The 23366-nt window shown below is 40.5% G+C and overlaps 1 protein-coding gene across 1 annotated transcript in view; it reads right to left on the bottom strand.

The window, feature by feature from the left end:
* Positions 1–23366, bottom strand: part of PCNX2 (pecanex 2) — a 295611-nt gene that overhangs the window by 69215 nt on the left and 203030 nt on the right. Inside the window, exon 24 of the mRNA XM_017857713.1 lies at positions 17864–17993. Within this exon, the coding sequence (XP_017713202.1) occupies positions 17864–17993 (130 nt within the window). The remainder of the gene's footprint in view (positions 1–17863; positions 17994–23366) is intronic.

Here is a 23366-nt window from a genome sequence, read left to right as displayed (position 1 = left end):
TTCTCATCATTTACCTCCCACTTATAAGTGAGAACATGAGGTATCTGGTTTTCTGTTTCTGTGTTAGTTTGCTGAGGATAATGGTTTCCAGCTCCATCCATGTTTCTGCAAAGGATATGATCTCATTCTTTTTATGGCTTCATAGTATTCCATGGTGTGTATGTACCACATTTTCTTTATCCAGCCCAACACTGATGGTATTTAAGTTGATTCCATGTCTTTGCTACTGTGAATAGTGCTGCAACGAACATACCGTGCATGTGTCTTTATGATAGAGTGATTTATATTCCTTTGGGTATATACTCAGCAATGGAATTGCTAGGTTCAGTGGTATTTCTGTTTTTAGGTCTATGAAGAATCGCCACCCTGCTTTCCACATGGTTGAACTAATTTACACTTCCACCAACAGTGTATAAGCATTCCTTTTTCTCTGTAACTTCCCAGCATCTGTTATTCTTTTGACTGTTTAGTAATAGCCATTCTGACTAGTGTGAGATGGTACCTCACTGTGCTTTTGATTTGCATTTCTCTAATGATTAGTGATGCTGAGCGTTTCTTTTTTCATATGCTTGGCTGCATGTATGTCTTCTTTTGAAAAGTATCTGTTCATGTCCTTTGCCTGCTTTTTAATGGGGTTGTTTTTCTCTTGTAAATTTGTTTCAGTTCCTTATAGATGCTGGATATTAGACCTTTTGTCAGACGCATAGTTTGCAAAAAAATTCTTGCATTCTGTAGGTTGTCTGTTTACTTTGGGGATAGTTTCTTTTGCTGTGCAGAAGCTCTTCAGTTTAGTTAGATTCCATTTGTCAATTTTTACTTTTGTTGCAATTGTTTTTGATGTCTTCATCATGAAATATTTGTCTGTTCCTATCTCAAGAATGGTATTGCCTAGGTTGTCTTCCAGGGTATTATAGTTTTGGGTTTTGTGTTTAAGTCTTTAATCCAACTTACGTTAATATTTGTATATGGTGTAAGGAAGGGGTCCAGTTTCAATTTTCTGCATATGGCTAGCCAGTTATCCCAGCACCATTTATTGATTAGGGAATCTGTCCCTCATGGCTTGTTTTTGTCAGGTTGTAGGTGTGTGGCCTTATTTCTGGGTTTTCTGTTCTGTTTCATTGGTCTATGTGTCTGTTTTTGTACCTGTACTATACTGTTTTGGTTACTGTAGTCTATCACTGATGGCATTTAGGCTTATCAGATTGAGGACATTCTTTTATCCTAGTTTGTTTAATGTTTTTATCACAACATAGTGTTGTATTTTACAAAATGATTTTTCTGCATAAATTGAAATGGTCAAGTGGGGTTTATGTTAATGTGTTGAACCACCCTAGCATTCTCATTTGGTCACAGTGTATAACCCTAATAGGCATTGAATTTGGTTGGGTAGTATTTTTTGAGGATTTCTGCATCTATATTCATAAGAGATATTGATCTGAGGTTTTCTTTTCTCATGATGACACTGTCTGGTTTTGGTGTCAGGATGATACTGGCCCCACAGAATGAGTTAGGAATTGTTCCTTTTGAAAGATTTGATAATAATTGGTGTTAATTCTTTCAACATTTTATACAATTCATCAGTGAAGTCAACTGGTCCTGGGCTTTTTCTTTGTAGGGAGTTTTAAAAAACATTACTGATTTGGCCGAGTGCGGTGGCTCATGCCTGTAATCCCAGCACTTTGGGAGGCTGAGGCTGGCGGATCATGAGGTCAGGAAATCGAGACCATCCTGACTAACACGGTGAAAGCCCATCTCTACTAAAAACACAAAAAATTAGCCAGAAGTGGTGCAGGCGCCTGTAGTCCCAGCTACTTGGGAGGCTGAGGCAGGAGAATGGCATGAAACCGGGAGGCGGAGTTTGCAGTAAGCTGAGATCACACCACTGCACTCCAGCCTGGGAGACAGAGGAAGACTCTGTCTCTTAAAAAAAAAAAAATTACTGATTAATTATTTTTATTATACTTGTTAGAGTCTATTTAGATTTTATGTTTATTCTTCAGTCAGCTTTGGTAATTTGTATGTCTTTAGGAATTTCTCCATTTCATCCAGGTTACCTAATTTGTTGAAATACATGGGGTCATAGAATTCTCTTATATTTCCTTTTAATTATGTAAGGCTAGTAATAATGTCCTCACTTATTAGCAATTATAGCATGTTGAGTCTTGTTTTTAACTTGGCCATTCTAGCTAAATGTTTATCAATTTTATGTTTTCAAAAAACAAATTTTTGGTTTTATTTATTCTGTCATTTTGCTACTCTTCATTTTCATTTATCCCTAACCTAATCATTCTATCTGCTTGCTTTTGGTTTTGTACACTCTTCTTTTTCTAGTTCTTTAAGGTGGAAAGATAGGTGATTTATTTGAGATCTTTAAACAAATATTTTTTGAGATGAGGCCTCACTATGTTGCCCAGGCTGGTCTTGAATTCCTGACCTCAAGCAATCCTCCTGCCTCAGCCTCTGAGTAGCTAGGATTACAGGCACAGGCCACCATACCTGGTAATATCTTTTTTCTTCTTATTATTTTTAGAGACAGGGTCTTGCCCCGGTCACCCAGGCTAGAGTGCAGTGGCATGATCATAGCTCAATGAAGTCTCTAACTTCTAGGCTCAAGCAATACTCCAACCTCAGCCTTCATAATAGCTAAAACTACAGGTGTGCACCCCCATATCCAACTAATTTTTTAAAAAAATTTTGAAGAGACCCATCTGTCACTATGTTGCCCAGGCTGGTGGTATTAAACTTTTGACCTCGAGCGATCATTCTGTCTTGGCCTCCCAAAGTGCTGCAGTTACAGGCGTGAACACCACCATGTCTGGCCTTATTTTAAAAATCTAGGCATTTACAGCTATGAATTTTCCTCTGAGAACTGCTTTTCCTAACTTCCATAAGTTTTAATAAATTATATTTTATTTCCATTAATCTCAAAGTCGTTTTTAATTTTCTTTGTGATTTCTTCTTAGAACCATTGGTTGTTTCTGTGTTTTAATTTATACGTATTTGGAAAATTTCCAAATTTGCTCTTGCTATTAATTCTCTATTTTATTCTATTGTAGCTGGAGAACATTCTTTGTATAATTTCAGTTTTTAAAAATTTATTGAGGATTGTTCTATGGCCTAGTAGATGGTCCATTGTGGAGAATAGTCTATGTACACTTGAAAAGAATGTGTACCTAAAAAACTTTTGCTTTGCAAAACATTTTGTTAAGAGGACGAAAAGACAAGCTACAGACTGGAATGAAATATTTGCAAAACATATATCCAAGAGAGTACAACTATCTGAAATAGGTAAGAAATTCTCAAAATTGAATAGTAGAAATCGTAAAACAGTAGAAAAAGAAAACTAAAAAAAATGCTACATTATGAGACAGCAATGGCATTCTTAGAAATTATCTCAGAGAAGTGAAGACTTACGTTCACATAAAAACCTATAAACAAGTGTCCAAAGAAGCTTTATTCATAATAGCTCCAAACTGGAAATAACCCAGAAGTCCTTCAATGGATGACTTATTAGACCCTGACACATTCATACCATAGAACTACTCGGCAATATAATAACATAAACTACTGACACACACAACTTGGATGAATCTCCACTGAATTATGTTGTGTGAAAATAGGCAACCCCAAAAGGTTAAACAGTTCAGGATTCCGTTTGTATAACATTCTTGGAATGACAAAATTATAAAGATGGAGAACAGATTAGAAGTTGACAGGAGTTAAGAAGGGGTGGGGGCAGGAAGGAAGTATGTGTGCTCTCCAACAGGCGAGGTCTCTGTGGTGATGGAAATCTTCTGGTTTTTTGTTTGTTTGTTTGTTATGTGACAACCATGCATTCATGTACAATTTGTATCTCTGATTCTAACGTGCTTACACCTTAAATTAGTATTATTTCTTCCATTTCAGCAAGAAAAATCCAAGACTACTTAATATTTTAAATACAGAATATAAAATTCAACCATTCAGTGGAAAGTCATAAATATTTAGGGGGTGAAAAGTGTTTCTCCTCTTTCTGCAAATGCAACTAATAAAAATAGTAATAAAAAAAAATCCAAGTTGTTTGCTGTCGGGCAAAGAGTCAGCCAAATGGGAAATTGAATAAATGAAGAGGCAGACAATTTTAAGTGATTCATAAAGATTAAATTATCAGGGTACTGCTGGGTTTTTTCCCAAGTTTAATTGGACTGATTTAAGGTTTTGACTTCTGGCTGTTACATTCTTCTGGTACAAAGAGGTTCAGTGCCATTTATATGAGTGTTTTATTTAGAGTTATGAGTGAAACTTCTCCTGGGGATGAAGACATGTTTATTTCATTCATAAGTTACCTGTGGTGTATACAGAATTTGGATCAAGATGAACCGGGCTTTTGCCATGCATTTCCCCATACAGCAGAAAGAAACTATAATCTTTGGCAATGGAACTGCAGTAATTTGTGCAGTGACACACTCAGTTGTGATGAGTTAACTCAGGTCCTTCAGTTTTTGTAGCCACTTGTCTCAGGAGAGGCAGCAACTTGAGAAGACACATTCTCTGAACACAATGCCCATTATACCAGGTGCAGTTTTCTAGTTGAGGGATTTGGCACTAATAAAATCACACCGCAACCTTTCTTGCTCAGACAGACTTCACTTTTCCTTTGCTATCTCCTTCACCCCCAAAGCATAACACTGTACTTCACTCACTTTAAATCTTAAAATCTGTTCCAAAATCAAATCCAACTAAAATTACACTCCTTATTCTATAATCATCTTGAGACACTTTGTTAAATCATTTACACCTTGACTAAACTTACAAATGAAGAAATTTATTATATGCAAGTTTGACATCTCATGTGTGCATTTTTATGATGTGGTACTCTATGTAAAATAATTTGGACTGGAAACATTGCACTAATGATATGGTAAGGGGAAGGGGAGTGCCCAAGAACAAGTCTGCAGCTGTAAGTCAACAAACATGATTTCTGGTTTCTCATTTGATTTATGATTTATTAAATTATTTGAGGGGTATAAAGGAGAGAACCACCTCATTCTTCTGACCCCCAGTTTTCTGAATGTCTAAAATAGCAAATAAACATAACATAGGGCTTTCGGTAGGAAATTAAAACACAGAGCCGCATCTATGACTGCCTACTGCAAAACTAAACAGGTAGTCACTTTAACCTTGTAACAGACCAGTCACCCAAGTGAAGGATAAGTGACAAAGAATGAATAGGAAATAGTTTTTATGTCACTGCATCAGTACATCTGGGTATAGATTTTATTTTAAGGGGTGGGGGAGGAATAGTATTTTTTATTCTGACAATATTTGACATTTGTTTTCAAATTAGATTTTTCAAATACTAAAATAGATTGTGTCAAATCTTGACTCTAGGAGCACAGGGACAAAATTCGACAGAAAATGAGTTCACTCATCTCTCCTCAACCCTCACCGGTGTTTTCCTAAAACAGGCTCTTGGAAAACAGTGAAAAACACCCTCAGAAATCTTCCCCACTGGCTCCTGTTTATCAGTGATAACGTTAACCATCAAGTGAGTGCTCTATTATTCTGCACTACTCCTAAAATTAGGCTTTTTGAAACTTTTCCTACCCAAACAATTTTCTTTAACATCTACTAAGAACTCTCTTTCCTTCCTTTCTCCCAAATCTGTCCCATGCCTCTCTCACAAAGTCTTCCCTGACTACAGGCAAACAAGCTCCAACTACGCAACCTGTAGAACCAATAATCAATTTAGAAAGCACCCTAAGATATTACAAAATATAAAAAGAAATATAATATATTAAATTGCCCTTATTTTTGTTGGGTGATTTTTTTCTAATTCTCGTGTATATAATTATTTTGACATTACCGGTCACTTTTCATTTAAAAAATCATGAAACGGTATTTAGTTGAGTTTATAGGGAGAGCCAATACAGCAATCCACACATGAAAGAGCATTGTAAGCCCTATGGAGTGGAGATGATGACAGAATGCTTCCAAAATGACAAGAAAAATAAGAGAATGGTTTTGTATATTCACATTATATATTAATTCCACTCATGAATCAAGAGCACTGTGTACCAAGAAGCAGCAACTCTATGTAAGGCCTGGGCAAGGTCTTTGCTTTCAATAAAGTAGGATTAGAGTCAGTCTTAGAAACATGCTCAGAGTAACAAGATTAAACAAGCACATGATTATCAGAATCCTACAGAATGAGTTTCACAGAGCCTCGAATGCAAAAGCCTCCCAGGACCTACGGTGGTCTGCTGTTGTAACACAGAATGAGAACATACCGTGGAGTGGCCTCTGACAGTCACTTGGCGTATTGGCCGATCTCAGGGAAGATGTTTTAATTAGAAGTGCTCAGGATTCTTGGCCTTGGGGAGTAAACCCTCACTGTCCAGATGCTTCAACTCTAAGAAATCTCCCACATCACATTTATTTGAGGCACGTAGTAAAAGAGCTTAAGACAATGTAAATTTAAAAGCTGCATATGTCCTGCCTTCCTTTGTTTAGAATAAATCAGTCCCATCTCTAACACTTCCCTAAAAGCTGGACGAGCTAAGGATCCTCCTCTCACTTGCTATAGTGATTCAGAACAGGGCTCTGCCCTCCTGCTGTACAAGGCTTACACTCCCTGCAACCATCCATCAACCTGAATCACTCACAAAGCCTCGCTCCTGGGTGACCTTGAAACCTCAGCAGCACCAGACAGCTGGGAAGCAGCTGGGCATGGTCTGCTACGCTATTCTGTACTTTTCAAATACTTTAACTGCTCAGCAAAAACTAACAGGACCCTGAGTAAAATTATGCACCACAGCACAATGTGTAATAAGCTCGAAGCAATGCTGTTTGAGAAATTCAACATACTGGAATTCCTCAAAAGCATCAGCTTTCTGGAATATATGTGTATAATAGCTCATTTCCATACCTCAAGTGTCAAACCTTACATGTAGGAGTTTTCCCATCCGTCAGCAAAATAGTGGGATGGAGTCAAGTTCATAATTTGGCTTCTCAGAAGTAAGAGCATTCAGACACAAATTCCAGGTGAGGAAATCTGAGGCAGAGAAGGGAAGTGGAAGGACCAGCCTAAGTTACAGGGCACATTGGTGATTGAGCTAGGGGAGCTTAAAGTTCTTTTGTCTGCCACTCAGCCCTGGAGGTACAATAGGGGATGGATGCCAGCACCTTCTCTGGCATTCTAGGCTACTTAGTGACACAGAATTATGGCAATAGAGGTATGCTTTTGTGCCATCACTCCCTAAAAGTAAAAGGTGGCCAGGCGCGATGGCTCACACCTGTAATCTCAGCACTTTGGGAGACTGAGGCGAGTGCATCACGAGGTCAGGAGTTCGAGACCAGCCTGGCCAACAGAGTGAAACCCCCTCTCTACTAAATAGACAAACAATTAGCTGGCTGTGGTGGCGGGCACCTGTAATCCCAGCAACTCAGGAGGCTGAGGCAGGAGTATTGCTTGAAGCCGGGAGGAGGAGGTTGCAATGAGCTGAGATCATGCCATTACACTCCAACCCAGGTGACAGAGTGAGAGTCCATCTCAAAAAAAAAATAAGTAAAAGGTAAGAGAGAAGGATTCCTTTGATAAAAGCCACTACTTGCTTTTATTAGGAGTCTTTTGATTTCAAGTTACAGAAAACTCAACTCAAAATGGCTTAAGCCAAATATAGAATTCAGTGGCTCATGAAGCTCAAAGGTCCTTTTAGGCCTCGGTGGACTTCGGAGATAGGGGAGTGTCATCATCCTCTGTGTCCCTCGGCCCAGCCTTCCTTTGTGTTTGCTGTGTCCTCAGGACAGTTCTTGCTTTGTGGTGCTAAAGGACTGCTAACAGCAATAGGCTTGCACCTCATGCCACCAAGTCCAGTGGGAAGGAAGGGACACCTTAGGATACTTTAGGATACCCTAAAGTCCCAGAACTCACTCTGGCTAGACAAGAAAAATAGACCTCTGGGACGCCAGGCTTCACACCTTTCCTTTGTCTGGCTTTGGCCCTCTTGGCCATAATCTCACGCACTTGTTTGTTTCCCACTTGCCTGTGCCCTAATGTAAGTCTTCCCGGAGTGAAATGAAATAGGAGGCAGGCACTACCCTGCTGTCAGTTCCCAGGTTTGGCCCATATGTCCCCAGTCAGTTGGGTGAGATTTGCTGACTTTAAACTTTGATCTCTTTTCCAGTACCTCAGTCCGTCTTGACATTTCTATGTTATCATACATAACTATGATTTTTTTTTGGCTGGTTTCTCCTTATTTTTATTTGTTTTGGAAAGTTCAAGAGTTGGTCCATATTCCTACTTGGGCCGTAACCTGTCAATCCCAGTACCTGCCATCTCCCCAAACACGGTCCTGTAGTAGCTAAACCATGTTAATGCTGAAACAAGTCATTTTCATACACACACACACACACCTCATCTTAGTCACTTCAGGCTGCTATTAAAAAAATACCATAAACCAGGTGGCTTATAAACAACAGAAATATGTTGCTCACGGTTCTGGAGGCTGGACGTCCGAGATGAGTGTCAGCATGCTCAGGTTCTACTAAGGGCCTCTTCCAGGTTGCAGAATGCCAAATTCTCACAGTATCCTCCCGTGGAGGAAAAAGGGGTTAGAGAGTTCTCTGAGGTCCCTTTTATGAGGGCACTAATTCCATGCATAAGGGCTTCACTCTGATGACCTAATCACCTCCTGAAGGCCCCACCTCCTAATACCATCGCATTGTGGGTTAGCATTTCAATCTGGGGGAGAAGGGACACAAACATTCAGTCCACTGCAATCCTCAAAGTGACTCTCATGCATTTTTATGTTTCCCAAAACTTTCATTTCTGTATCCATCTGGACAACTCTGAGTTCTGCCTGGGGAGGAAGATTCCTGAAGACTCCGTTAGCTCCCAGTTAAAATGAGAGCATTTGAAAATTCCTTTCCCAGATGTGTGAAGTTATTTAACACCCTAGAAAATCAAGGGCAGGTTGTAGCCTCAAATAGGGATTTCTCAAATCACCCATTTAAAAAGCCACCTCATCTGGGCCAGGTGCGGTGGCTCATGCCTGTAATTCCAGCACTTTGGGAGGCCAAGGCAGGTAGATCATGAGGTCAGGAGTTCAACACCAGCCTGGTCAAGATGATGAAATCCCGTCTCTATTAAAAATACAAAAATCAGCCGGGTGTGGTGGCGGGTGCCTATAATCCCAGCTATTTGGGAGGCTGAGGCAGAGAATTGCTTGAACCTGGGAGGCGGAGGTTGTAGTGAGCCGAGATCACGCCACTGCACTCCAGCCTGGGTGATAGAGCGAGACTCCATTTCAAAAATAAAATAAATAAATAAAAAGTTGCATCTGTATTAATTAGCTCGACCCCTTTCTGGGCCTGAGACTGTATTCAGAATCTCAGATGGTCACTTGTTGTCCATGAGGGTCACTGAGGCTTCATTCCTGTTCTTACGCATCCCTGCTTAGCACCTGGAGTTGCTAGGAACCAGGCCGGGGCCATGGGGAAGCATCAGGAAGCCTCTCTTGAGGAAAAGGAAAAGACAAACCTGCAAGCTGATGACTTGCAAAGTGGTCACTCACCACGCTTTCTTGCAGCCTGAAGACGGGCACTCCATTCTCTTGAGCTATGAATGTTTTGTGGTCCAGTGATGACTATGAAAGCTCAAAGCTCAGCCTAATGATTCTAAGGGTGGTCTTGACGAGCTGCATTGCTTCTGACCTGCAGTGGTTCTGACCTGTCCTGCCACTCTGAGCAAATGCCTCAGGGCTCAGAGCTGTAGCTGCTTTCCTTTCCAGATAGGTCTTTCTGGCCACACAGGGCTCTGGTGATGGTGCCTTCCTTTTAAGGCTCTCATGGGCAAATGCATCAACTGGCATTCTGTGTGTGTTTGTGTGTGTGCGTGCGTGTGTGTGTGTGTGTCCTCTGAGAGGCTTCAGGATATAATGGAAAGCGTGTTCTGGGCTTGAAATAAGATCAGCCCTGGATTAATATCCTGGCTCAGCTGCTCACTTGTTCTGTGACCTTGGGCAAGTTTTTTAACTTCCTTGAGTTTCTTTTTTTCTGATCTGTCAAATGAGAAAAATGAAACTCTGCTTCCAGAGTGAATGTTAGGACTGGAATGAATATACTAGAGAAGACGAGCAGATGTTCAATAAATACAAGAAGATGAGGATCGCCATTGTTACTGCTACTACTGCTGCTCCGCTCCTACTACTGTTATTATTACCATTAAGAATAGATCCAGGGCCCAACTTACTCCTAAGTATGGGTCTGAAAGCTCTAATAGACTTTGGATTCCTGATAAAGGAGAGTCATGACATTTATCTCAGCAGTAACTAAAACAAGGGCATCGGACAAATAAAAATGTGCTGCGTTCCTTGTCATGGTATATGCAGGCACCTTGTAAATGTATCCAAATGAAGTATGGGGTAACTTAACTGCAAGTAGATATATGTAAATCCCTCTCTGGCATAACTTTAAAGGAAGAACAGCTTTTAATTACAGGGTTGCATTGTACTATTAACCCATAAGCCAGAATAAGCCGCCTGTGTTGTACTTAAGAAAAAAAATTGTCTTTTGAGAAGCTCAATGCTTTGCAAAGATCTTACAAGTCACCTTTAAAACAGCTTAGTGGGTAGAAAGCAGTCGGCAATATTCATTTGGAAAAAGTTAAAAAACAAACTGTGAAGTTGAGAATTTCTTTCTTTGATTGCCTGATCAAGCCAGGCATCCCTGGCTCCATCCTGTGCATCATCATTAACAAATCATGAATGAAGTTCCAGATAGTGACAGACAATCCCATCTGCTGCCAAACTGAGGGGGCTGGAGGGGTGAAAGATGACATGAATGAAACTGACCTCTATGGGCTGGAATGGTGAGTTAAAAGCAGTAAGATGAGAGTTGATAGCGAAAACGTAAACTTCCTGTTTTCAGTAAACCACACCCACACATAAGACCGGGATGATGAAGGGTCAGCTCAGCAAATGTGAAATAATGAGACATTTTAGATTTTAAGAGGCATAAATGAGAGCAGGACACCTGGGTTGCCGAAGTAACAGGTCCTTCTACTGAGAACCAATTAGATGACCTCTGGAGCAAGGTGAAGGTGGGGAAGGTTGGGGAAAACTCACTGAACATCTAGAGGAGGCTGACTAGGATTGTACCATTTAGCCTGAAAAAGAGGGTGGCAAAGGAAGGAGAGCTGCCTCCAAACCGGTAAAGAGCAGCAGGTATAGGAATCAGCATCTTGATGCTGCAGCAGCAGGGGTATCCAGGTGCTATCACAAGGAGCAGATTCAACTCAATGAAGAGCCCACAGCTGTAACAGCACTCACAAGGGCTGCCTAGCAAGGCACAAGAGATCTGCTCCACCAGCACCAAGAAGAGGCTGGATGGTCCAGAGCACAGAGGGGATACCGTAATTCCTAAGGTCCGTGCTATACTCATGTCTATTATTACAAACCAACAAGGAGCTGGAAAACAACACAGTGAGATTCACGAGAGCTCACCAAAGACTAGTTAAAATATTTTTATCATTTATTTTGTTGTTAGATAAAACACAAAACCGTGGGACTTAGAGAGCCTATAATTCCGTAAAGGCGGCTGTGAGGCTCGAAAAACAGAACCGGGGCTCAGTGACTAGCCAGGTATCAAAATAAACATGGTGCCTGAAGGGAAAAATAGTATTTATAGGGCCTCTCACAGCAGGCTGGCTATGGATGTGATGGTACACGATCTATATGATGTGTCGATTCCCCTGTTGATTTGATTGCGTTCTGCCATTTCAGAAAGGACTCAGGTAGATTGCAGGGATGCATAATATATGTCTAGTTACAACTAGATTAAAAGCTGAATGAGAAAAGATAGAAATTTAGGAAAGGAAAATGAAATGGGGTCAGGAATAAGGATAGGTATGTTGTACACAGAAATGACTTACACATTTACCAAAGCGAACCATGTCTCATTTGGTGTGTATGACGTCTGAGGAGTAATCATCTCATTTTACAGATGAGTTAACTGAGGCTCACAGACAAAGTAACATCCCAAACACCCAACCAAGCATATGCACTGGGATTTTAATTGTGGTTGGACCGACCACAAAGCTCATGCTTTCTGATGTTCTACCGCTGCCTCAGTTAAGAGCTGAGGATTAAGTAGAATCAATTATCTTCTTGCTGAGAAAGGCAGGTCCAAGGATACAGCTGCAGGGTTGATACTTTTACAGACCAGTCACAGAGTGATTCCTGCTAGGTAAAGCCTAGCACAGTACACTCGCATAGATGATGCTTAATACACATTTGCCGTAAAGGATAACACCCAGAACAATGTAACATTTTAAAACCAATCTGGATAGAATTCTAGAAATGTAACCAACATGAAAGCTTTATTTCCCTTTCATCTAGCATTGTAGGTCTAATGTATTTTACATTTTATAGAGGGTTTTTGACATATCAAAACAAAATCCCTGTTAATGGGAGTTTTCATTATTTTAGAAAGCTGAAAAGAGTCAACTCCTTTAGAACAAAGATGTTTGCTGAGATAACTGGGCACATGTGTCATGTAATTTCTGGCCTAAACATTTGTTTCATGTTAATGGCAAAGTTTGGTTATTTAGTGACTGTTTATATACAAAGAGCAGGATGATAAATCATAATATCAGAATGTGTTTCTACAGCTTTCTAGAATCCTCTGACATTAGGGGGATGTATAAACACAAAGCACTATTATATACTGCATTTGCTATTGTTGCATGGAATTAAAATAAAGACACCAGGCAGAGCTCATCAAGACAGATTTTAAAGACCTTGTTAGTAGTCAAGACCACCTCAGTCTAGCAGTGAGTGTTCTCGCCTCAGCAAATGTGAAGCCAGATTAGGATTTCTATTTCCTCTGACATAATACTGTTGGACTTAATTCACTTAAGAAATACTTACAGGCCAGGCACGGTGGCTCATGCCTGTAATCTCAGCATTTTGGGAGGCTGAGGATGGTGGATCACAAGATCAGGAGTTCGAGACCAGCCTGAACAACACAGTGAAACCCCATCTCTACTAAAAATACAAAAATTAGCCAGGCGTGGTGGCAGGCCCCTGTCATTCCAGCTACTCAGGAGGCTGAGGTAGAAGAATCACTTGAACCCAGGAGGCAGAGGTTGCAGTGAGCCAAGATCGCACCACTGTACTGCAGCCTGGGGGACAGAGTGAGACGCCGTCTCAAAAAAAGGAAAAATGTACAGAACACCTACTTTTTGCAGGGCCCCATTAGGCATACAAAAATGAAAACTAAACAAGTTCAGAATTGAAGGTATATATAGACTACACCAATCTTGGGTAGAATTTACTGATGGCCATAGTAGCAAATTTATTTTTCTAAACATGACTGCTACAGTACCTCTCCATCCTGCAAACCACTCTTGAACCTTACCATATATCCACCAAGAGGCAGAACATAATTCCCCTTTCTTTGAATCTGGGTGGGTGAGTGACTTACTTGTAGAAAATAGAATGGGAGAGAATTGATTAGGCCAGAAAAATCAATGTAACTTTTATTAATACCTTACTCACTAGAAAACTTTTGCTGAAGCCCTGAGGCCACCATGCTCTCAGGAAGTCAAACCTCTCACTCACCCAGAGATTACACGGAGAGGTTCTGAGACTACACAAAAAGCGAGAAAGATGTCCAGTTAGTCCCCAGCAGTTCCAATTCCCTATTTCAGTCCCAGTCACCACCTTCATAAGGGTCCCCAAACCACAACCACTCAGCCCAGCTCTTCCCAAATTCCTGACCCATAGAAGCCATGAGATATGACAAATTGTTTCCTATTGTTTTAAGACAAAAACTAAGGTTTACAGAGATTTGTTATTGAGTAATAGATAACAAGAACATAAAGGCAACCTGTTAGAGGAATTTAGGAAAGGAAAGACAATTTTTAATTGGGGTGATCAGGGCAACTTCATGGCAGAGTTGCCATTTAAGTTGGGTTTTGCCAACTAGGTGTGAACAGGAGATGAAGAGGTTGAGGGAGGGAAGGTCATTCTATATGAAGGGTATGATCCAAGGAGAGATTCGGAATGGAAATTCACAGTATATGACGTGTGGGAAAGTGTTGTGGGAGATGGGCTGGAAAGTTCGAGAAAGAAGGGTCTATATCTGTGCTTTCCAACATGGTAGCCTCTCATCACAGGTGGCTATTTAAATTTAAGTGAGTTAAAAGTAAATGTAATTTAAAATTCAGTTGCGGCCGGGCACGGTGGCTCACACCTGTAATCCCAGCACTTTGGGAGGCCGAGCCGGGTGGATCACAAGGTCAGGAGATCGAGACCATCCTGGCTAACACGGTGAAACCCCGTCTCTACTAAAAATACAATAAATAAATAAATAAATAAATAAATAAATAAATAAATAAGGAAGTAGGGCATGGTGGCGGGCCCCTGTAGTCCCAGCTACTCCGGAGGCTGAGGCAGGAGAATGGCGTGAACCCAGGAGGTGGAGCTTGCAGTGAGTGGAGACCACACCACTGCACTCTAGCCTGGGCAATAGAACGAGACTCTGTATAGAATGAGACTCTGTCTCAAATAATAATAATAATAATAATAATAATAATAATAATAATAATAAAATAAAATTCAGTTCTTCCGTCAGACTAGCCCCATTTGAAGTGCTTAAGTGGTATGTGGCTCGTACCTGCCATATTGGAGAGCACAGACATAGAACATTTCCATCATCCAGAACTTCCTATTGGACAGCGCTGGTCTACATGGCATTTCTCCTTGTCCCTCAGGCACAATGAGCAACTGCAGGCTTTTGAGGAGAAGAGTGACATGCTGAGAGCTATGTTTTAGGACAGCTATCCTAGAGCTATGTGTGGGCAGAGAGTAGCAAGCAGGTTAGTTAGGAGGCTAGGGTAAAAAGGCAGACAGGGGACATATTTGTCATACACCCTAGTGAGGCACAGCATCAGGGAACAGGAGGTCTGCAGGTTTCAGGACAGGCCAGTTCAGGGAGAAAAGGGACTAGCTGTGATTATCAGGTCACTGGTGATTTATTTACCACTTCCTTGAAGTATTAAAATTGTTTTGGTACACTGCAGGTCTCATTTGAGACCTGCACAAACACAAGTCAGCTTTAAAAGATCTGTGCCAAGCGACTGGAAAGTGAGGGAACAGGGGTGAAAAGAAAGAGGAAGCCAGGAAAGGGGACTGCTAGGTGGCCTCCAGCACACACACCCAGGCTGGTGGCGGCAGTTCATGGTGGTAAATGTGCTCACTGAAGCTCCAGATGAGAATATCTTTTCAGGCATCCCTTTTAAAGTGATGGAACAACTAGTACAACATTAAACAGGATAAATGACATTACCTGACTGGTCCTTTGTATCAGACTCAAAAGATGGTAATTAGAACGGCCACATAGAAACTCTCCAGTCAGAGCACTAAAACTCATTGATTAGGATTTGAAACTAAAAAAACGCTTTAAATAGATAGAATGAGATTTCCAGAGTGTTTGTAATGATCCAGATGAGATTTCCTGTCATTTCCTTTCCTGGTACCCACCACTCTACTGTCGTGATTTCCCTCCACTGATCTCTTCAGCAGACGGGCCAGAGGATGCTGTGTTCTGATGCCTTCACAAAAGGCAACAATAGACCTTCAGCAGACTGGGTTTGGCACCAAGAACTCCCTCCTGCAGTGGAATTGAAAATTTCCTTCCACTTGGCTCTTTCGGAAAGCTCTAGGAAAGGGCAGGTATCCTTGTACATCCCCTTAGACCCTGAAGCCCTCTTCCAACCCATGAGAAGGGCATCCAGAGGCAGACACCCCCCACACATATACAGGGAGCCTAGTGCTAATATCTGTGTTATTTACTGATGAGAAGAATAAACGCTGCAGAAACAGTTCTTTGTGGGACTGAATAAACATAAATCTTGCTCTAGAAACCCATACGTTTGAGTAACCCACATAAACTGACAATTCAGACCCAAACATCTCACTCAAAAAGGATGGCTGAATTTGGGAAGTGAGGAGACTAAATAACCAAACACCTAACTCCTTTTGCGCAGGTATTAGAACGCCTCCCTCCAATGTCATCTCTGCACAAAGATTCCCCTTTCCACTTAAGATCCTTTCCGACTCAACTGAGAGGTGTTTTACTTCTATTGAATCTTCCCATGCCAGAAAGACTGATTCCCTATCTGAGAATAGGAGGCAAAAAGAAACCTTTTGTACTCAGTACCAAGTTTTAAATATGTTGTATTTTCCTTTCCTGTTTAGGTGAAAGCATGAGAAAATGCCCCTCCTCTTATTTACAAGTATTTGCACTTTCCAGAAGCGTGACTTTCTAAATGCCAAAAAGGTCTCCCAAATGGTTTCCTCCTAAAAAAGCTTAAAGAGAAGCCAACTGTGGTAGTTTTCTTTCACTCTCTGGCTCTGTAAATATGCATGTTTCTTTAGACAAATGCAAATGAGCAGCCTTGTTATATGAATTTCAAGACAACTTTACTTTTATTGCAAAATCTACCTCCCTTAGAAGACAAGAAATCTGCTAGAAACCTGAGGGACCTCCTTCCACTCCTCCTTCCACCAGTGAGTAGGGCTCACTGGTTTGATTAGTTTTCACCAGGGCATCTCTAAACGTGAGACTGTCCGAAGGAGATCCCCCCGAGTCATGGTAAACACCTACTAGCAATGGGTCAAGCTGGGACAGGAACTTCCCTGCCGAGCAGTCAGAGAATAATCATCCTAGCCCAGGCTCACGTGGTGCTTACTTTGTGGCAGCTCCTGGTCTTGGTGTTTTATGTATGTTAATTCATTTTCTTTTCACAAGTCTATGAAGTAGGTCCTATGATTTCACTTCCATTTTACAGATGAGGAAAAGGAGGCCTGAAATGATCAATGTTAAGTGGGAGAGATGAGGTGTGAACTCAGGCAGGCTGTGTTCTAATCCCTAAGTCACACACCTGTGCCAGAAGGATGCACATTTTATAAACCATCTCTCGGGAGAAGCGTGAAACCATGGGTCTAACTTAATGATGGCTTCTGTGAGACATAAAAGACACATTGTAAAATGCTAGCACTCTGCAAAATGTGAATAAATTATGGAAAAAGGATTAGGGTTTAAAAGTAATAAATAGCACAAGTATGGTTAATAAATTAGGGCAGAGGAGATTGAAATGGAAGACCTGCTGCAACACATGGAGCAATCCAGAGTTCTCTGTCCCAGCTGAAGACTGCCGGGTACACACGCTTTCCTTCCCTGCTAGCTATTCTCAAGACCTTCCCCCACAAATCATTAAGAGGTCTTTAGGATTACTTGGTGAACCATTAATTCTCTCTTCTCACCTTCCTGTAAGAATAACACTCCTACTTCGTCAATCACCAGTTGCTTAAGGAAATTTATGAGAGGTCCAAATAGTGGCCACAAGTTTTATGGCATCCAGAAACACTGGTGATCTCTTTTCCATACAGCTGTGATGGCTGCCCACTTGTACAAGACTGTCTATTTAGAATGCTCATAGAAGGGATGCTACAGACAGGAAAAAAAGATGCCATCCAGGGACCATCTTGGCATATCAAAAGACATTACCAATGGCTTGTTAAACAACCTTCCCCTAGGTCACCTACAAAAATTTGGCAGTGATAACTCTTCCTTTACAACTGGTGAAACCCGGACTAGCATTCGTTGGCTAATTTGAAATCAGTCATGTTATTTCCAGATCCCTGAGACCCAAGAGCTGAGTCACTGAACTGAGGAAGTCATCAAGAGAGACAGGTTTGGCCTGGCCCCACAGCCGGGGGAAGCCTGGAGCCAGGGACCTTCTAACAGAGAAAGGCAGAGGAGCCTTCTGAAGCCCACAGTGGAGAAAAGGAATTGAGCACTGATTTTAGGATCTTACTTGTAGTTTTTCTCCCAGAATTTCACTGGCCTGACATATGATGTGATGAAAATGACGCTCCCAAGAAATGGGCTCAATGGGGTAGAAAAGATTGACGTGGCAATCGTCTGAAAGAAAAGCACGGCAGAATCTGAGAATGTTGAGTTAAGGCAAAAAAAATTATTATTCCTATATTTTTAAAATATTATTTCAGATTTTGATGAGTTTTCACTAAAGCCATTTTTTCCACCAAAGAAAGAACAAAGGACACACACTTAATCTCTCTATGCAGAGATTTATAAATATAAAACTTTCAGTAGTACCCTGCTACGTCTCATTTTACCACCATGTAAACCAAATGATTCTCATAAAAATCTCAGTGGTCTTAGTCTGATTCATGGCAAAGATTTAATAGATTGAAGGATTGATCTAATAGATTTAATAGATTGAAGGATTGAAAAGAACAGTTTCTCTTTACTAAGATTATTAGCTGAACAAAACACACTAGGGTACATTTACTAAAGTATCAAGTAGCTTTGTAAATAATTAATATTAGACGATACTTTTTGAAAACAAATAATAGAATTGTTCGGGAAGGTAGCATCTGTTTCTTGAAGAATGTTTTCCCACTGTTTGAAATATCTATCCATCTATCTACCTAGGTAGATGTATACACAGATAAACAGATACTGTATATTGAACACCATTGGTTCAATTCAAGTCATATCTAGTTTTTAAGCAAAGAACACCACGTGCACACGAAGTAAGTGTTTTGTGGGCCAAGTTGCTTCTATAGGCATTCTTATATGAGTTTCTCACGTACTGGCATGTGTTAATATCACACACCTTGCTTGATCAAAGAGGTAATTGCTCAATATTAAATTTAGCATGTCTGTTGCTTTTGGCTTAAGTCCAACGGATCTTTGGTGATTAGTGGCAAGGAGCCAGAAGCAACAGTTTTCTGAGCAAGTTGGTCCCTTCAGGTCTCACTCCATCATTGGAGACTCCCAGCTGCCAATCACTCACCATCATTGTGGCGCAGAGGTTCTGGGGGGCCTGTGGTTGGAAGTGCAAGAGAGAACTGCTGGCCAGAATCCATGGGGGTGGCAGAAGTCAGTGGAGAGTCAGACTGCCCAGGTCCTGTAATATGGACATCCTTCCTGGTCTAGGGTAGGTATTAGGACTTGGATCATTCTACTACAGATCTGATCTGACCTCCTACAAGGCTGGTCTTCCTGCTGGGAAGTTGTTGACAGCTGTATCTCTCTCACTGCTGAACTAAGGGGGTCTTATTTCTATAACCCATGTTCAAAAAGTTCTGGCATAGAGTAAAAAGGAAATGCTTGGCACAGACAGGAAGACTCTGCATTTCATTATCAAGAACACAGAATTAACTCGAACTTCTAAGTGGTTTAACATAACATTAAACAAATTATGTGATAAAGGGGTGGGGATGGAAGTAGGGATTCCCTAATAGCCCCATTTATATGTAAGATATAAAACAGGAGTGAGTGTTGTGCTGTCCACACTTTCACATACATTTTAGTAGATTTAAAATTAGATTTAAAAAATTATCCAGGCATTGTGGTGTACACCTGTAGTCCCAGCCACACAGGAGGTTGAGGTGAGAGGATCTCTTGAGCCCAGGAGTTTGAGGCTGCAGTGAGCTAGAATTGCACCACTGCACTCCAGCCTGGGCAACAGAGTGAGACCCTGTCTCAAAAAAATAATGATTTTTTTTTTTTTCAAGAGTGATTTTTTTTTTTTTAACTTTCTATTTACTCCCAAGCATTTTCAGGAGTAAAATGTCACATCCTCCATTAATAATACATTCCAATGTTGAATTGTTTAGGTATCAGAAAGATCTCTATTGTGCTGCAATTTAAATCCAATTCTTTTTATTTTGACCTAGGTTCAAATAGAGAACTACAGAACAATATGCTACTGTAATATCTATTATCACCCATCAGTTTCCTCTTCTGAAAGCTGAAAATACCTAAGTACTTCTGCCACAAAACACAACATATTAGCTATTATGCTCCTTGTCATTGGAAGAAAAGGGAATTGCATGGAAGATATCACTGAGTGAAGGTATTGAAAAAAATATTAGAAAGCAGAGTGAGGTCAGAGGTGGAGTTTTCTGAGGGGCTGTGTTGAGAAGAAAAGAAGAGGGAGAAGTCCCCACATCAGGGGACAGAGGGTGTGATGAGGCTTGCAGAGGAACCAGTACAAAACCAAGTGGAGCCAGGGCTGGGCAGATGTGCTAATATGTGATTATCCGGCTAAGTCTGTCTAATTTTTAGAAGACAGTGGTCCTGCACAGTCTCTACACATATTAAAAGGGGGGCTGATGTGGCTCTTGTTTTTGATTCTAAAATTTCCCCAGAGATTACATTGTACATTTTTTAAATGCCAGAAACAATTATCCAAAATTTAAGAAGTGAGGAAACTGTGCTAGTCTAAAAATAAAGTTCAATGTGGTAGGAAAGGAAATGACGTTTAATAGGTTAGAGGGAGGGTGGCAGTGAATAAAGAGGACCTTTTTCTCAGGAAAGATCAGTAAAGAATTACAGCACACTCTGGGCAAATAGGAAAGGCTGTCACTACTACTGGCAAGACAGTGCCAAGAAAGAAGAGCTACTAAGAGGGGCAGACGCATAAAGCCCACTTTCTTTCTTTCTAAGAGAAACAGCTGAGAGATTAACCTAAGGGGTAGATAATCACTCCTTCAAAAACACACTTAAAATGAAAACATCTATTATTTGTTTTGTTTGTTTTTTGTTTTGTTTTGTTTTGAGATGAAGTCTCGCTCTGTCGCCCAGGCTGGAGTGTAGTGGCACCATCTCGGCTCACTGCAACCTCTGCCTCCCAGGTTCAGCTGATTCTCCTGCCTCAGCCTCCCGAGTAGCTGGGACTACAGGAGCCTGTCACCACGTCCTGCTAATTTTTTTGTATTTTTAGTAAAGACGGGGTTTCACCGTGTTAGCCAGGATGGTCTCAATCTCCTGACCTCATGATCTGCCCTCCCTGGCCTCCCAAAGTGCTGGGATTACAGGCGTGAGCCACTGTGCCCAGCCAGAAAACATCAATTATGAAAAGATTTTAAAAAATCATTAGAAATGCAAAAGGATGCACCAAGTAGAAAGCAGCCCTCCCAATCTCTGGGTTTACTATAGAGAATCTGGCTAAGTCTTTCTAATTATTAGAAGACAATGGTCTTGCATGGTTTCTACACATATTAAAAGGGTGAATATTCTCATCTTTCCCTGGAGGTTACAAGCTCAGAAGCTAACAGAGGCTATGGAGGGAGAAAACATGCTAGTACTAGAAAAAGCAATTTACCAAACAGTGCCCTGCTGGCCTGAAAGCTAATTCAATTCCAAAACAGAGCAAATTAGTCCCTTTTCAATGCTGATATGGAGCCCACAGCTTCTTAATAGAGTGATAAAATAATTAACATTTCAAAATTAGCCAAGATCCAGGGCTGACACTTAATAACTTAATAGCTTTGTGTGGGTGGCATGTATATCCAGTTTTTCAGCTATTTATCTGATTACAGTTTGAACAGCATGATGTTGGACTCCAAGGAACAAATATCTACCTTTACAACTGAGGAAGGATGAGGGGGCGTCCATAGGTACGGGGTAAAGGGTAAAGATTCTGTCAGTGGCCAGCCTCCAGGGAGGTCAATTTGAAGGCTCTGTATCTTAGCAGAAGGGGTGGAAGTGGGTGTCACTAACAGGGCCAGGCTTAGGAACAAAACAAGGGGGTCCACTGAGTGTTCTAAAACGGAACCACCAAATGCTCAATAAAATCTGCATCTCAAATGTTTCCATGTTGTAAGGCAATTAGTCTATACATCGTGAAAGTATTTAAATTTAATGCTCACTGTGCACAAGCTGAGATAAATCCTAATGCTGTCTTTATTCTTATAGGACTTATTAAGTGCCAAATACCATGTGCTCATGTGTGAACCCTCAACACGAATATAGGGTAAGTATTTGAAAATTATGGTTCCCAGAACAGTCTTAATTCAGTCATGGAACTCCAAGGAATAATAAGTAATATTGAACTCACCTAACAAGGCATCAACAAGAAATGCTACAGACAGATGCAAGTCCAAAGTTATGACATCAGGAATTATAACTTCAAGTTTTAAATTCTTGGTGCAACTCCTCAACAACAAATTTGTGTTAATCTAATCATTTTCACTGAATAAACATGCTTTAAATTCTAAAAAGGAAACTTTAGAAATACGTCAGAAAGAGATTAAAAATCAACTCAATATTTCACCTGTTTTTGTTTTAAAGGACTCTATTTGGAAAACTGAAATTATTGGCTTTATAGAAAGTGATTACAGCTAAAGGGAAAGGGTGGAGCATAAGCTCAGGCTTTGCAAATATATATATAATTTTTCCTTAGCTTGTTCTGCCAAATGACCTTGAAACACTTTAGAAATATTAATGCACATCTAAGAATAGGAACCTAGAACAATGTGTATTGTGAGATCCACTCTTCGTATGCTTAACTTTTTTTTTAAAAAAAGTTATGGGCCTGGAAGAAATCATTTTTCAAAATATAAAATATATTATTACTCAAGGATTATCCTAAGTATGTTTCCATTCCTGTACACCAAGTTAAGGTCCTAGAGAGTCCTTAAGAATTGTCTTAATGAGCCTTACGTAAATTTCATATGGAAGAGAGCTCTGAGTGGTCATTCAAATTAGCTAACAGCAGCCCTGATGGATTGCCAGAGTTTAGAACTGTGGTTCACACACACTGATGGCATAAGAATCACCAAGAAAGCCTGTGAAAAGACAGACTCCAGGATCCCGGCCCATGAAATTTGATTTAAAAAGTATGAGCTGGGCCCAGGAATCTACTTAGTTTAATTAGTTCCTCCAGGGATTCTGATGCAAGTGGTCCCTGTTTCCTGGGAAACACACAGGTTTAAAAACTCTAAATTCAGTGGGAAGGAAAACCTTTGAGGACGTATTTTAGGTCTGAGTCAAATTTTAATTAATCTCTTTCTTCGAGAGTATTTTTAAAGCAATTTCTCTCTCTGCTTCCCCTTACCCACATGTGCACATATATAAAACTTAGCTATCAATGTCAAAGTGATGTTTAGAAGGAGCATCTCAAAATTTGTTATGAAGTAAATTAAAATTATTATGTAAACACTGTAAAACACACATGGAAACCAAGGCTTCTTGCCTAATAGCCACTAAAAGACCATAATTTAAGTTGTTAGTCTTCCAAATGCTGTTTGTACCTAATCTTGGGTTTCTGAACATCACTGAAGTACAATATGATAACCATACTATAAAATAATATACACTTGATAAAAATGTATTGAATGCATCAACCCTATCCACAATGTTTAATAACAGCAAATGTATTTGCACTATTTTGCATAAGGCAACTCAATCATTTAAGCAGTAACTTTCCATTTAAAAGACAGGGTATCTTAATGCAGATCTGGGCATGGGAAATGGAAGGACCAGAAAAAAAATAAAAGTAACTC

This window comes from Rhinopithecus bieti, unplaced genomic scaffold (genome assembly GCF_001698545.2).
Source record: "Rhinopithecus bieti isolate Rb0 unplaced genomic scaffold, ASM169854v2 scaffold_46259, whole genome shotgun sequence".
Taxonomy (NCBI): Eukaryota; Metazoa; Chordata; class Mammalia; order Primates; family Cercopithecidae; genus Rhinopithecus; species Rhinopithecus bieti.
This window is presented reverse-complemented; position numbering and strand designations above follow the sequence as displayed.